Here is a 16,936-nt window from a genome sequence, read left to right on the forward strand (position 1 = left end):
AGGCTGCAACATCATCTGCCTCTTGCTTATTTATGATTTCATAATTGTTTTGATCAGCGCCTGAAGTTACTGATTGCAAAAGTATGATGAACAGCAGACACTGGAGCAATATTGTACAAGCACTGCAGATACACCACAGGAAATATCTGGAACAGGAATGTAGCTGCTCTTAATCTCCATTATTGCCTAATATTTCAGAAAATAAGGGCAATTTTCTGTTTGTAGCAGTAGCACCCAGCCATTGGGCTGTAACTTTCCAAACATGTAATGCTTCTGTTTTTCAATGGCCTCATTGGGATTTGGGGTTTGGTTTTGTTGATTATATGGATCCATTCTTTTTAAATAAAAGGAGTTTTTATCCACGCCTTACCTCAAATGCTAACATTTATTGAAAGTTGTCTTTTAAGATGTCAACTTCACCAAAATACAGCAGACTTCATTAGAAATACATTTATTACTTCATAAAATACAAGGTGCAATGCAATTTCAAAACGAGTACTAAAAACCGAAAATGTACTTTGCAATATTGTGCAATAATGTGTTGCGGATTCACATCAATTTAAACCTCATGCAGTCTGTTCCTGTGTGCATTTATGTCGAAGCACGTCCCAATCAGTTTAATGGGAGTAATTGCACTGAAAGTATGCATAGAATTGTAGCCTCAAAACACTTATTTTAAGGCATAACCCAAAACTTTCTAGATAGATAGATAGATAGATAGATAGATAGAACTTTCTATCTAACTTTCTATCACTGATTGAACCAACATACACTACAATCAAATTATCACCTACAGTACTTAGATATGATGAACATTGATGCTTGATCTATCAACATCAAATAATAGCTCCTGTAATCTTTCCGGAATCCACAAGTCAAATATGTTATCAGTTTTAAACTACATACATCTTTTGAAGAGAAATTTGTATTGCTAAGAATGTAACAGCCCTGTTGAATCACACCAAAGGCCCAGCTACATCAGCACCCTATGTTGTGTGGTAGCCAAGCAGATTATTATGGGAAGTCCACAAGCAGGATATGAGCTAAATTAGGGTTGCCATATTTCAAAAAGTGAAAATCCAGACGCAAAGCTGTTGAGCTTTGCTCTTTGTGGCTGAGTTGTTGAGCTTTTTCTTCACAAAATCACAACAACAACAACAAAATATGTTTTTGAGCTTAAATCTACACTACCAACATGGGCTGCCATATGTCCAGATTTTCCTGGACATTTAAGCAATTTCCACCTGGATGCTGCTTAAGGGGGCTGAATGCTGGCTACGTCTGGAAAATTCCAGACGTATGGCAACGCCATCTCAATACCACACTTCCTGTTCTGTTCTCCAGCACCTGGCATTCAGAGTCCACACTGTCTCTGAACCTGGAGATAATAATCAGCCATCTTCACTGGTAGCTTTTATCCTCTAAATATCTGAGCAACTCACAACCCCGTATTTGAACTGGACTCGATTCATAAATTAAATGTATTGCCTAGCAGTCAATGTCAAAACCACCTCCCCACCCTTTTGTCTTTCCCTTCTCTAAAGCATTTCTACAACCTAGAAAAAGAAAAGAAAAAACCTGATGAATATATATTGCAGGGGGAGGGGGGGAAACCCAAACACGTTTTTCACTTCTGGTCAAAACCTACAACCGCCATTGCTTATTTGAGAAAATATATGCACTTGTGAGAGCTGATGATGGTGGTCTTATTCCTTTCACATTTTAAATGTCCTTCCCACACTCAGGACACAAGATGTCATCCCTTTCTGTGAGGAAACCGCGGCCCACCAATGACAGGGAGCACTTCTTGCAGTTGAAGCAATCGTTGTGCCACTGGCGTTCCTCAAAGGAGATGTACTTGGTACCTCCAAGTCCTGAAAAGGCAAAACAAGTATTTAATAAGAAGAAACCACAGGAGCACCTTCTGTAAGGTCATTTGGGTCAGATTCCCACATCGTTTCCAGTTGTGAATAAACTTCCTTGGACTTAAACATGTGGGAAAGTTGCATTTAAACACACCATTGACATAACTTTGTCACAGCTGAGTCTGCATGCAGAATTCTAGATTCCTGTCAGTCCCTAGATCAGAGATGAGGAACCTGTGGCCCTCCAGGGAAAGCGGCAAATAACTAAAATGAACGAATGAACTTTATTCTGAACTGATTGGTGCTGTTTTTGAGGTGCTTTTTTCTGTTTGCAAAGGAAAACGGTAACACTATACTTACCACTGATTGGATTGGTGCATCCTGCACACTTCTTGGCATAGAGGCTGCAGTAGCAGTTCAAACAATAGGCAAACTCATCCCGGGAAGTAAAGCGTTGCCCAGAGAGCTGTTTTTTGCACCCAGTGCACACAAAACACTCCTTGTGCCATGGCTGCTCCCGGTAAGTAATTCCTCCTGTAGTAATTGGCTGTGTAATCATGAAAAGAAAAGAAAAAAAGGAATTCCTATTGATTTTGTGCCCCATTTCCATTCACCTTGCAAATCTTTTAAGCAAGAGGCAGCAGAACTAGTCTCATGCTTAACCCCTCACACCTTTTCTGTGAAGCCCCTGACAACCTTCTTTGTTCCAGTGTCTTTCTGTCTTTTACCTCATAGCTAAGCCATTGCACAGCCTTATATAGTTCAATGCTCTGGAACATGTTGGCGCAAAAGTACATGCAAAACTGGATTGCAGTTTTGCTCCAAACTAAAGCAGACGTGTGTGTGTGTGTGTGTGTGTGTGTGTGTGTGTTGATTTCGGTTTAATAGTCATTTGTATGAAGCAATAAACAATACCTTCTTGCACTGGACACACTGCATAGCAAACTGCTTTTCATAGCAGGGCACACAGAAATTTTGACTGTCTTTGGGAATGAAACTCTTTGTTCCAATTGGCTGTTGGCACCGATGGCAGATAAAGCAGGTCTCGTGCCAGCTGTTTCCTTTATATTCCATCTTGCGGGTACCTAGGAGGAGACCACAGCATGAGATTTCTACCTTGGCTTTCAAGCCGCTGTGTAGGGAAAAGGTAAGTAGAAACTGTGTTCCATTTCCCAGTTTGCATATGAGGAGAAGCCGGACACACTTTTAGCAGAAACTTGGGTTTTTGTGGGAGCAGCAAAAGTATAAATTCCAGCAGCTATTACACTCCCCAGATCCATTCTGATGTTTAAGATGTACAGGTGAGATGCCTGAAGAGTCCCTTTTCGAGTGACTCTCTCAATAGACTATGGAAACAATTCAGGTTGTGGGGTTTTGTGGCCTCTCATCAACATTTACCAGTGGCCTTTGCTTGGGGTGAAACACTCCTTTCTCCTAGTTTTGGTTTCCTTTCATCCTTTCCTGTTGTTCCCTTTTTGGGTGCTGACATCAGCCCCACCTCTCAAGCACTGGAGAAACATTCTAGCTTTTTTGGGTTGCGCAAAGTGGAATTTGGCATCTTCGTGCCCATGTTGATGCAAAATACCAGGACGCCAATGAGACTGGTCCTTTGGTGTTTCTCTCGAGAACTGAGGAGAGGTCAATCTCTTAAAGCTGCTGACAAATTTTCCAAGCACTGAAGAGGCTGCCCTCACCAAAGTGGAAAACCCCATCATGCAGCTCTAGCACAGGGCAACCGAAGATGGCTATTCCCCCCAGAACAAGGACTGAACTCCTTAGCTCCTTCCTGGTTACATTCTGATCCAAATACAACATGCACTTATTGCATCTTATATTTGTGTCTTCTCTTTTCTGATTATTGTCTATCTAATGATTACCTAACCCTCTTCTGCCTCTCTGACTTTCTAGGTTCTGTTACAAATGCTTAAAACCAAATTTTCCTCTAGTTCTGTTTTCCTACTGTCTTCAGCATTTTTCAACCCCTTTTCTGCCTTAGACAGTTTTGATTTTAGGGGTAGGACTGAATTAACCCAGCCCTTCCCCCCCCCCAAAAAAACACCCCCAAACAAACAACAACAAAAACACCACCCATTTTGACCCTGGCTGTAAAAAGAGACTTGCTAGAGTAATTCAAACCAGTTGGGCATGTGTAACCTGGAATATTTGTTCGCAAGCTTTGTGGAACGGGCTACAACGATATAAAAATGCAATATTAAAAAAAACAGTAAAAGCAGACGACAACCAAGAGCACAGAATGCGTTCTAAAATATATCTCAGGTGTCAAAAAGAGGTCAGGGTAAAGAGGGAAATCTTCAGCAGATGATGAAAGTTACACAGTGAAGGTGTCCAATGCTCCTCATGGAGAGGGAATTCCACAGCTTAGAAATTGCCACAGAGAATGTCCTCGCTCAAGCCACACACACCCTGGGCTTCTGAGTGCAATGGAACTACCATGTTCAATGAATGGGCAGTCTGAAAGAGACTATGTTCTGAATTTTTCTCACAAATACAGGAGACACCTCATTTTCATGTATGGATTCCCCTAATGTGAGCACATGCTCATTCATTCAGTGGTCGGCTTTGGGCTCTCAAACTTCAGTGGTGTCCTATGCAACGCTAAAATTCAACACAGCATTTTTTTTTGTGTCCCCTGCATCATGGCGCCCAGCGTGACAGCACTTGGTTGAGCCGCCCTAAAACCACCTCTGATTCATTCCCTCTCTAGAAACAAAAACCAGAGCAGAAGCCCAGGCCAAAACGAAAGAGGAATTTTTGCATTTTAATATTTCAAGCACACCTTGTATCGGTCTTTGAAAGCCAGTGTTGAAGGGCACCCTAGTTAAATCAAACACATTATTGTTGGGCGGCAGTTTAAGGGCAAAGTGCTATTACCTCTGTATGATTTGCAAGCAGCTTTCAGTGATATTAACATCATTTATCAGATGGGAGGACTTCTCCCTCTTAGAGTAAGCGCTACATTGAAAGAGACTTTAAAAATTATTAAGTGAGCTCTAATTGGCATACAAGCAATGTAGCAAATGTGTTAACAGATTATTATCTTGCTCTATGACATTTTAAATGGCTCTTCGCATCTTATCAGTTTATTAATGTGCTACATTAATAAAGCTCTAATTATGCTACGTTTAGTGCTTATGTGGTTTTTTTTTTAAAAAAAAAAAAGAATTAGGTAGAGTCGAGAGCTAAAGTGTCAATCCCTGAAGGAATGAAAGGATGCCCCATTAAACAAAGCAGATCTGATAACTAACAGAGCTGGGTGGTTTCACAAGTTCCCATCTTTGAAGTACTGCTGAGATGTTTTCAGTTCTTATTCCACCCCTTACTACGATGGTATAATTTTATTGCGTTCTGTTTGGACTGCTGCAACCTGCTTAGATCAGAGATAGTAACAACATCTGCCCACCTACGATGCACTTGTCAGCCCACATTGCACAAGCCAGCTAGAGCTATTATACTACCACATTTAATATACCACACTGGAAAATCCAGAGCCTGTAGCATCTGCCTTTCCCATGCAGTAAGCTGTAAGCACACTGTGTGGGCATGCACCATAAAGCTGCATCTGGATGGATTTGTATGTATAATTATTTTCGTAATTTCTGTTCTGTTTGATTATACAAGGCGATATCTAGAGTTACTCATGCTCAGAGTAGACCTGTTTGAATAAACGGGCTTAAAAACATTGATTTCAGTGGAGGCGGGGGAATGAAAAAGTATCGGCATCTCCCCCCCCACACACACACACTGCAGGTAGGATTGGAGGAACACCTTCAGATAAGCAGGGCTATCACCACAGCTTTTTTTGAGACAGAACTCGCCACAACTCAGTCCCGGCACCTTTCAGGTGGGCACCATTACCATCCTAAGAGAATGAGGGAGGTGTTCACGGTGAGTTACGGCACCTATTTTTCTATAAAAATAGCACTGGCTCCAATGGTCCTTTTATAGTTGCCAGACTCTGTGCAGAACAGTTCTGATGGTCCAATATTACTCTGTGATGCATGTGTCCTCAGCTGATTATATATATATATATATATTTAAAACCCTCACATTTTTAATGCTTGTGTGTGTGTGTGTGTGTGTGTGTGTCATTTTTTTTTTTTTTGGCTGGGGTCTCAAAAGCTGGAAGTGGCCTGGGTCTCTTCAGACCTTTGAGAGGGCCTGCCAGTCCCCACCCCTCAGCACCTGCTGCCTGATGTGGCCACCTCACTTTGCCCAATGGTAGGGGCAGCCCTGCTGCCAGGGACTGGACTGAGGAGGAATGGTGGGGGGCCGACGCCCCTTCTCCTAAACCTCCCCAAGGACAGGAGGACAGCATAGATTTAGAACAGTGGTTTGCAGAAGGTCATAGTTCAGAGGCTGCAGAGGATAGAAGCTGCGAAATACTGGAAGAGGAACAGCACGAAGAGGAAACACCAGGGGACAGACAGCTGACAGACTCGGTGTCCTTCGAAAGCATTCCTGACCCCCCCCCTCCCCATAAGACAAGGCAGGCATTGAGGGCACTAGAACAGAAAGCTCAGCGGCAGAAAGCTCAGATTAGCCAACGTAGAATAGTAGAGACGGAGGGGTGGGGACTTTCCTTGGGGCACCACCGTTTCTAGAGAGAGACGCATTCTTCTGTCTCTCCCTTTGATTGTTGAAGAAACTAATTGGTAAGAACTCTTCTTTTATCTGCTTCTTTGCTGCCGCCAGGGGTGGGATCTGATTCCCCAAAGCCTGACACTCACTTGCTAAAGGTGTTTCCTTTTCCTCGCCCCACATCATGTCATGCAGGTTCCGTTTCAAAAGTGAATGCTAGCGGCCATTTCAACTTGCAGATAATTCCCAGATGAAAAAGGGGCACCTTTCATGGACTCTGGGGTGTGCTTTTGGCCAAACACTTGTTTCCGCCGCCCCTTGCATCTCCCAAATGTGTGGTTTCATTTAAGCCTTGAATCAAGCCTCTGTAATCTCCGCAAGCGCTTTAACACAGCATGTACACACACCGCCTAGGACATTTGCCATTATACATAGCAGGGTTGGCGGCGGTGGTGGGGAGAGACCTGTACCTAATGCAAAATTGCAACGGATTTTGGTCATCTGCTTTGAATGTAGCTGCATAGTTGTGGTTTCTGCTTTCCTATCTTGTAACCCAAACCTCTCTAATTTTAATGTCATGGCTAATCAAGCATAAAAATTAATTTGAGGATAAGCAACACAAGAGGCAATTCAAAAAGGTTTTTTTTTTTTTTTACTAGTGATCATCTGCTGATTACACATCGACTTCCTGGCTCATAAAAAAACTGCTTTCCCCCTGCCTTCTATTTTCAGCACAGCCATCAGACTCTGCCAGCAAAAACACTCGTATCAGCCAAGCTATTGCATTCTGTTCAGCAAGTAAAATCAAACCACGTTTAATTGGGCTTTGAATCCACGATTCAGGATGTTGGGAGGCTGCTAGTTTGGGGGCAGTGAAACCTGAGCATGAAGCATGCTCAGCTTCCAGGGTTTGAGAGAATGCCTTTTCTGGTTTTCTTATAAAAGCAGATAAACTGCATGCCTTTTGATAGCCCCAGTTAAAAGTCAGAAAGTTGGGGGGGGGGAATCCTGCTGCTTAAAATAATAATAATAATGTACTTAATTTTCAAAGTATGGAGAATAAGAGACCAGGGCACTGCGGGATTTGGCATCTTTCCGCAGGGCCTGCAAGACAGAGCTGTTCCACCTGGCCTTTGGGTTGGTTTCTGTTTGATAGTTATGCTTCATTCTCTTATTGGTGGGCTATTTGAAAATGAGACTGCAGTTTTAATTTTGAATTTTTAAATTTGCATTTTAATCTGTATTTTAAATTGATTGTTTTTATGTTTTGCTGTGATTTTAATTAATGTTAGCTGCCCTGAGCCCGGTTTTTGGCTGGGAAGGGCGGGGTATAAATAAAAAATTATTATTATTATTATTATTATTATTATTATTATTATTATTATTATTATTATACGTCTTGCCTCCAGGTAAGTTTTTTCATTTATATTAATATTTATGAAACCTTCATTTATTTATTTATTTTTAAAGTGACGGGTCTTTGGGTTGCTTCCAGTATTCCTCTGCAATCAATGTAGGACATTATCTACAGACTTAAGCAATAGCAACAAACTGATATAATGAGGCACAACCAGCCAAGATTCAGGGATTTCATTATCAGGATCTACAGGTATCTCCTGCATTTTTGGAATGTTAGAACCATGAGCGCTTGAGCATCTCCTCCTGTCCCATCACCCTGGCTTACAGAAATGAGATTGTGGAAGAGAACCCCATTGGTCCCCAAAAGACATTTCCATCCCCGTCCTGAAAGCGGACCAAGTCCTAACCTGGCATGATGGTTTTCTTGCACTCGCTACACTTGGAGGAGTATTCATTGGAGTAGCATTCCGTGCAGAGAAGATGTTCTTCTTTTGCTGCGAAAGGTTTGTCCACCAGCGAGTTCTTGCACTGGAAGCAGTAGAAGCAAGTTTCGTGCCAGTGCCGGTCCTTGTAGGACAGATCCTGCAGAAATCCCAAACCACAAAGGAGGCTTAGTAGAGAACTTACTAAGAGAAACTGAGGAGAATTTACTCAGACTATGCAAGGTAAGAACTAGGTCAGGGCTACTGAGGTTATTGATATCGCAGTTGGGTGAATAGGAACTGAGTCTTCTTTGAAAATAAATATTATCCAGTCCAAATATAGGCTTCAAAAGCTTCACTTACAGAACTTCAACTCCAAACAACTTAAAACAATTGCAGTTAAGTTCAGGTAGTTGCAGAATTTTGTATACTGCTCCCAGCACACATACTTGCAAACCCTTAATAAGCTGCTCCCCAGTTTTTAGGAAACGTTCATTTATTATTCTTTATTATAACCAACCAACCAACGGGGATATTCATTAAAGAGTATTTTAATGGCACACTCTCCACACCCACCCCACAAAAATAAACCAAATGCAAGCCCTGAAACACATAATCTGTCACTATCAGAACTGCCCAGTGACTCTTGAGCAAAAGAGTAATATTAATTGTTCGTTTAGCACTGAAAATTCAACAACTTTCCTTTGCAGGAAATTACCTCACATAATCCTGATACGGATCAGTAATGCAAGTGTCTCTGGAAAGGAATTTTTATGGTAAACAACAACTTGGAGCCAAAAGGAATATGTGCAATGTGCAATGTCCCTTCAGTGTATCTGAAGAAGTGTGCATGCACACGAAAGCTCATACCAAGAACAAACTTAGTTGGTCTCTAAGGTGCTACTGGACAGTGTGTGTGTGTGTGTGTGTGTGTGTGTGCGTGTGTGCGTGTGTGTGTGTGTGTGTGTGTGTGTGTGCGTGTGTGTACACCGGTATATATATATCCTGCTAAGAAACAATGGCAGTTTGCGAAAACTTAGGTGTATAAAAACGATCAAGTTATTTTCTTTGCATTTGCTCTCCTCTGCATTTTTCTTCCTTCTCATTTTCTTTCCCCCTCCCTCTGTTTGTCTACTGAAGTAGTAGCATCTTCTTTAAAACACAAAATTCAAGAAAAGAAAGCCCCATCTGATTACCGTTCCCTTGATAGGAATATGTTCTTTTAGTGCTTTAGCCTTCTAATTTCCTGCTGAGCTGTGTGGGCAAATAAAACCACAGTTCCTCATACAGAAGCTGGCTGAACTGGTCCTTGAATCTTACTTCAGCAATGGTGATGGGATAATGTCCTCCTTTGAAACCGAGGCAGCAGGCTAGCTGCCTGAGGTGGTTGCCTCATTTTGCCTAATGGTAGGGCTGGCATAGACTTTCTTGGGACTTAGGTATGCATAATTGCATAATGGACTATGAACTTTCAAGGGATTTCAAAATACAGTTTGCAGGAGGGTCTGCTGATGAATAAACTTGTGAAGCAAGTTTTCTGTCTTGCAGAAAAGTTTGTGGCATGTGCTCAGGCCATATTCCATGAGGAGTATCCACATCAAAACTGATCCATAGTCGATATGGAATGCTGTTGCCACATGATGGGCAAAGTTTATTCCGGCAGTTGCTAAGTGAGGATCGCTGAAGTTTAATTGGCAAAAAGATATATTAATCACAAACACATCTTTGTTATTCTCTCCTGTTAAGTCACTCTTGTCAGCTTCTGTGTGTGCATGTGAGTGTTCAAGTGGGAATATGTGTGTGCATATTTTTTTCTTATCTATAGCAATATATTCCTAATCCTTCACCAGGGAAAAAACAACAACCACCAATCTTCTGGTTATCTGTCCTTGCAGAAAGTCTTGGTTTTTGTTTTGTTTTGTTTTTTAAAAAAAACACCATATAGATCTGATAACACCTACACCCCCCAAATCCATCAGCCTGGGTTGAAAAGTTCAGATGATTAATTCCGTGCTCCGAGATGTGTTGGAGCTTAGTCAAGTTTATGGATTCTTGAATGTCAACACATTCAAAGTCCCCAAGGGATGAAAAAGATCTTAGAAGTAGACTCACCAAAGAAACTGCTACCTTCTTTCTGCTTGGCAACTCAGAGAATCTTTGTACATGTATGTTTAGTAGGCATGGGGAGAAATTAGACTGGGCTGGCATTTCCATGAGATACTGCCTAACTCACACATTTTTAAACTGATACACAAATCAAAACACAGCTATCCTTCAAAATTTGTACTTCTTTGAATTTTGAAGTGCAATTTCTCCAACCAGAAAATGTGTGCAAAAATGCATTAAAATTGAATAGGATTTTGGAATTTTGTTTGCAAAAATGTGCATGTTAGCCAAAGCTGCATAAAAATGTGTGTATTAGGATAGATTCACAATAAAGTGCTGGTGCTGATTATGATTATTATGATTATTATTAATCATTTATTGCTGCAGAGAACTGAATTTAAGCCTGGAAAAATGAGAAATTGAGAGAAACCAAAACTGTGTTATTGAAAAAAGAAGACTTGAAGCCAACCAAAGGAGATGTGGGAGATCATATGAATATGTTCATGTTTACCTTAAAGCAGTCAATGGGTGTTCCAGTTTTGAATGGCTCAGTAAGTGCTGGAAGAAGGAGGGTTTCAACCTTTCCCCCAAAACTGTTTTCCTGATCTATATCATCACTCCAAAGCTGCTCTTAGATGTGTAGTAGGGAACAGAGTCTCTGTACTCCCCCAACACCTAAGGCAGGCATAGGCAAAGTCAGCTTATTAGCCTTAGGTCAGGCATAGGCAAAGTCCGCCCTCCAGATGTTTTGGGACTACAATCCCCATCATCCCTGACCACTGGTCCTATTAGCTAGGGATGCTAGGAGTTGTAGTCCCAAAACATCTGGAGGGCCGACTTGGCCTATGCCTGACCTAAGGCTAATAGCTTCAGGGATGATTTTGAACACGGACAGTGGCACAAGAGGAAAAATTCTAAAACTCAGCACTACCAAGCCCGATGCTTGATGAAGGAAAGACCGACTTTCCCCAAAAATATTATCTTAGGGTCCTTCCAGACACAGGCTTAATATTGTGAATGGGACACTGGTAACTGCTATTTTTAAATTATCACATTTCCCTAATCCATATGTAGATTGGACCAGAAAGAAACATGGGTTGGTGCTGTGATGCCAAAGGCTTTGTAGGGATGCTATGAAAAGTTTGTGTACATGAGCAACAGAAATCCCACAATGAACATGACCCATCTCCTTAGAGTAGGAGAGATGTGATGTAAAGACCAGCCGCCACAAGGAAACTTCTATTTGAAATGTGGCATTAGTAGCAGCAGCAACAGCAGCAGCAGTTGTGGTTGTGGTGGTAGCAGTAGTATTGTTTGGTTTTGAATCTGGACTTTATCTTCTGTTTGTACATTCCTTTTTGTTGGGACCTGCAAATGGCTTAGATGCTTCTGCTGAAATAGGAAGTGCTGTATAAAACTAACAAACTAACAAATAAATAAAATGCACACAGTAATGCAATTAATTGCGATCCAAGCACGAGGCTGGTTGAAATGCGTATCCGAAGTACCTTACAGTCGCAGCCAATCGGCTTTTTGCATTCCTCGCACGTGTTGGAGTACAAGCTGTTGTAGCACTTGATGCAGTAGGGGCTGTCCTCCCTCAAAATGTACTTCTTGCCAAACAGTGTCTCCTTGCAGTAGTGGCAGTCAAAGCGATCTGTCATTTTGACATCTAGGATTCTGCCTGCCTGTCAACAAGAAAACAAGCAGCTTTGAATCATAGAATCATAGAGTTGGAAGAGACCACAAGGGCCATCCAGTCCAACCCCCTGCCAAGCAGGAAACACCATCAAAGCATTCCTGACAGATGGCTTTTCAAGCCTCTGCTTAAAGACCTCCAAAGAAGGAGACTCCACCACACTCCTTGGTAGCAAATTCCACTGCCGAACAGCTCTCACTGTCAGGAAGTTCTTCTTAATGTTTAGGTGGAATCTTCTTTCTTGTAGTTTGAATCCATTGCCCCGTGTCCGCTTCTCTGGAGCAGCAGAAAACAACCTTTCACCCTCCTCTATATGACATCCTTTTATATATTTGAACATGGCTATCATATCATCATATCATATCATATCATATCATAGTTTTTGGATTAAAAACTAGGGCTTTCTCCCCCCCCCCAGCCAGAACTCACTGGAACTCAATCCCGGCACCTCTCAGGTAGGCACCATTGCCATCCTAAGAGAATGAGGGAGGTGTTCATGGTAAGTTCCGGCACCAATTTCTCTAGAAAGATAGCACTGATAAAAATGGTGTTTCCTTGAATGTCAGAGAGAGAAAGGTCTGTTTTGTTGTGAGGTGTCATTTGCTTGTCATATTTGTATGCCACCATCCTGCCAAGTAGTTTTGGGGTTGGCAACGTGTGGTTATTCCACCTAAGCCCTCAAAAGAGGTATATTAGGGGGACAGATCACCCAAAGCCATGCCATGAGCCAAGCAGGTATAAAGCAGGTATAAACTCTCTGGTTCAAACAGATCACATTGTATGTACCCCTCATAGCTGTCAAGTTTCAGATTTGAAAATAAGGGATCAGCAGCCTCACCTATCCCGGGGACAGTCCCATGGCAGTGGTGGGCGGAGCCAGAAGCAAAAGTGGGCGGCACTGGTGTGAACGCGCGCAGTAGGCTTACTGTATTTTGGAAACGCTGCCCGTGGGCTACAACGCCTGTAAGCGCGGGAAATGGCTCCCGCTTGCTTTGAGGCTGCAAGGAGGCGAGGTCTTCCCAGTCCCTGGCCAACAGGGGGAGGGAGAGGAGCTGCTTCCTTTGAAAAAATGGGAAATTAAAGGGATATAAAAAATAAGGGATAGCAGCGGGAAACTGCTTGAAATAAGGGAGATTCCCGGGGAAAACAGGATACTTGACAGCACTGGTACCCCTACCCTAGCTCTCGGTTTGGTCTTTCATGTCAAATTGTTAGTTTCCTTTATTTTAGGCAAGTTGCTGAATCCACTGTAATGGCGCATAAACAAATAAGAAAACGCCTGATGCATTCTATCTTCTTCCCAAAACTTAGACTCCCTCATACTATTTATCATGCAGGCAGACATAGGCCCCATCTGCTCCATGCGTTCAAAGCTGAGAAGTGTCAGGAGCATTGAGAGGTGCTAAGAGTTGTTAGGAGACATCAGGGTGTTGACAGTTGTTAGAAGACCCCCCCCCTATTCCGCTCACAGAGCTACAATTTGCAGTGTGGTTTAACAGACAATTCCTCTTCCCAGGGAACCTCTCAGTTCAACCCTCACAGAGCTACAAGTTCTAGAACCCCAAACCAACTACAGTTCCCAGGATTCCTTGGGGGAAACCACGTGCTTCAAATGAGCTTCAAATGAATAGTGTGAATGTGACGAAGTTATTTCCATGCCATCATGTCGGGGTGCCAGCTTGAATAAAATATTGGAGGATCCCAGGTAAGTCCCACCCTGCATAAACTGATCACATGACATGCCGCACACACAGCATTTGAATGCCAATGTCTTATCAACTTTGGGGGACCTCGACCCCCTCAAATATTTTATGGGGAGTGCCGAAAGGACTTCGGCCCCTAAAAGTTGTATGCATTGCTGATGTTGTTAAAATTTGTGGGAGGCTGTCAGTAGAGCTGCCTCCATGTGGTTGGTTTTGAGCGGTTCCTTGCAGTGCTGAATGTTCATGAGAACTGGGTTTTTTTTTAATGTGCAACAGGAAATGCTGGTGAGATCTCTCTCTCTCTCTCTTTCTGATAGGAGCAGCCCAAACCTTTCAAGTGTGTTCCAAACTGCAGAGAGGACTTATTCCTGCATGCAAATATAACACATGGCATTTCTTGGACAGTGTCACCAATTGCAGATCACATGAGCGAGTGCTGAAAAAAAATAATCCTTGCAGTCAAAGAGCAAAGGGAGAAGGCTAGGCTAAACCTATGCTTGCTCTATATACACAGGGACGTTTTGTCACACGGGGGAAAATTGAAAATAAATAAATAAATAAAAAATTGAAATAAACAATCCCCCCTCCCACCTGCAGTCTGAAGTACAGTGGTACCTCAGGTTACCAACACCTCGGGTTACAAATACTTCGGGTTACAGACTCCGCTAACCTGGAAGTAGTACCGCGGGTTTAGAACTTTGCCTCAGGATGAGAACAGAAATTGGGCACCGGCGGCGCGGTGGCAGCAGGAGGCCCCATTAGCTAAAGTGGTACCTTAGGTTAAGAACGGTTTCAAGTTAAGAACGGACCTCTGGAACGAATTAAGTTCTTAACTAGAGGTACCACTATAGTACAGTTCAGGAAGGTCCGTACTATAATTTATGCACGGTTCACTGGCATAGGAAGGGTGGGGCGTAGGGGGTGGGGTACCCCCGTGCAGCGCGATCCCAGTAGGGTTCCATCTCAGCTGTCCCCCACCCGTGCTGCGTGCCCCGCCCTGCCCCCAGAACACGTGCCATCCCCCTGCGGGTGGCACACACCGCCCCACCAGAATGCGTGCCAGCCCCACCCCCTCCTGCTTCCCGCCCCCAGTGCTGGAACACAAAGCTGGGTTGGATAGGTTTTGATTCTGCAATCTTTCCTAACTAAACCCCAACTGTTTTAACTATTGTGTGAGAAATTTTTTCGAAAACGTAAATCGTGCTCTCGTTAGCATTATAGTAAAATATGAAAATATGCCTACTCTGTATTCCTATAACAATCCCAGAAACATTATAACACACAAGGGAAATATAGAAATTCCATGGCAGCCGTACTCTTTTAATTTGCCTTGGAGAAAAAGCAGATCTTAAGCACACCACACACAAAGAGACACACAATTTCCTCTGTTTTCTGCTGTATTAAGTAAGTAAGAAAGATATTATTTACAGTCCCCAGAGAAGAAGGCTGGTCCCTAACCAAGCACATTTACTGAAGAGTACCCCCCCACTGAACATAATTAGACTTTCCTCCAAGTAAACATGTGTAGGATTACACTGTAATCACAGGGCACCCTTGATTTTGACCCTTCATAATTCCCCCGAGACAAGTATGGTACACTTACGAGAACTTGTGGACCGAAAAGCAGATTTAATAAAAGAAAAAGCTGTTGAAACCGGAGGCCAAAAGCTTCAGTAAAAATGATGACATGGAGTTTAGATGCCGACAATAAGCGACCACAGAACTTGAAGCAGGACAGGCGCTTGGGGGGGGGTGTCAGTCACCAATTCCCTGCTCCTTGCCGGGGCATTGATTTGAAGAGACAACTTGCTGCATGTACCGGTAATTTGAGTCAGGTGATGTCAGGTAATTTCCAGGTGCTCATTCACCCTGATTTGTTTGCACAAAGCTTGCAGGGAGGTTAGATGATGTTGGTTATTTATGTAGCATTCATACCGACCTGCTTGTGGGGAGGTTTTTTGTTTTTAAAAAAATATTCATACCATTTATATACCGCTTGATTGAAGACATTGCATCATGCAAGCGTTATATCCCAGTTTCCAGTGCATCGTCTCACTGCTTCCCTTATCGCAAGAAGTCCAATTCTGAGGGGAAACTTTTGAAGGGGAAATCCTCAAATTTGCCAGTATGGGATGGACTCTTGCCCCAACAAACCACTAGAAAGCTCCCAGCCCTGCGGCATTCCCTGAATTTGGTCGGGTTTGCTCTTTATTACATTTGTCATCTCTTCCCGCACCTGCCTCCTCTAAGCGTTTGCCTGCATTTGGACCTCAGTGCCAGACAGGCAGGGGCGTAGCAAGGTAAATTGGTACCCGGGGGCAAAAAAATTTTTGTCACCCCCCCCCAGGCATGCCAAGGTCAGGTGGTACCTGGTGCGGAAAATTTCTTGTCAACCCCCCCATTGATTCCCCTCCCCCCGCAAAAAATGGTTTTATGTTATTTCATATTTTCTTACAAAGGAATAATAACAAGTAATAATAATAATAAAACTTTTTTTATATCCCGCCCTCCCCGGCCGAAGTTGGGCTCAGGGTGGCTAACATCAGATACGTAACATTGGTATAAAATCAAACAATAATTAAATTACCTCCTAAAAACATCTCAAAATCAAATTAAAGTCTAATTAGATGGCTTTCCGCAGGGTTAGGGTTGGGAACAGTAAAGTGTTCTCTGAACTGAAATTTCAGCCTTTATGACATAGGAAAACAGCCAAGTGAACAGCTATTTTGGTGGAGGAGGGTCAAGATATTAACCGATATGCATGAAATTTCATATATAGCTATATAATCCCTAGTATAGTAAGATAAGACCTTCGGAGCAGGCATTAAAAAAAAAAATTCAAAAAAAATTTCCTTCATAATTTGTCACTCCCTCCATTATGGAACCCGGGGCGGCCCCCCGCCCCCCCCCCCCTTTGCTATGCCCCTGCAGACAGGGCTTTTTTTCCAGCCGGAACTCACTGCAACTCAATTCTGCCACCTCTCAGGTGGGTGCCGTTGCCATTCTAAGAGAACAAGGGAGGTGTTCGTGGTGAGTTCTGCCACCTCTTTTTCTAGAAAAATAGCACTGGTGCCAGACATTGTCCAAACACCTTTCTTGTTGCGATACTCTCAGGGAAGTGTCAGGCCGAAAAGGGAGATGTGTGCATTTCAGATGTATCGGCATGTTTTTTAACTTAAATAG

At 42.8% G+C, this 16,936-nt stretch overlaps 1 protein-coding gene across 2 annotated transcripts in view; it reads right to left on the reverse strand.

The window, feature by feature from the left end:
• Nucleotides 1-1,713: 1,713 nt before the first annotated feature.
• Nucleotides 1,714-16,936, reverse strand: part of FHL2 (four and a half LIM domains 2) — a 32,836-nt gene continuing 17,613 nt past the window's right edge. For both annotated transcript variants that reach the window (XM_033147650.1, XM_033147649.1), the window contains exons 2-6: nt 11,860-12,039; nt 8,231-8,405; nt 2,781-2,950; nt 2,226-2,412; nt 1,714-1,874 (exon numbers count right to left, since the gene is read on the reverse strand). In XM_033147650.1, the coding sequence (XP_033003541.1) occupies nt 1,723-1,874; nt 2,226-2,412; nt 2,781-2,950; nt 8,231-8,405; nt 11,860-12,015 (840 nt within the window). In that variant the 5' untranslated portion in view covers nt 12,016-12,039 and the 3' untranslated portion in view covers nt 1,714-1,722. The remainder of the gene's footprint in view (nt 1,875-2,225; nt 2,413-2,780; nt 2,951-8,230; nt 8,406-11,859; nt 12,040-16,936) is intronic.

The sequence above is a fragment of the Lacerta agilis genome, chromosome 4 (assembly GCF_009819535.1).
Source record: "Lacerta agilis isolate rLacAgi1 chromosome 4, rLacAgi1.pri, whole genome shotgun sequence".
NCBI classification, from domain to species: domain Eukaryota; kingdom Metazoa; phylum Chordata; class Lepidosauria; order Squamata; family Lacertidae; genus Lacerta; species Lacerta agilis.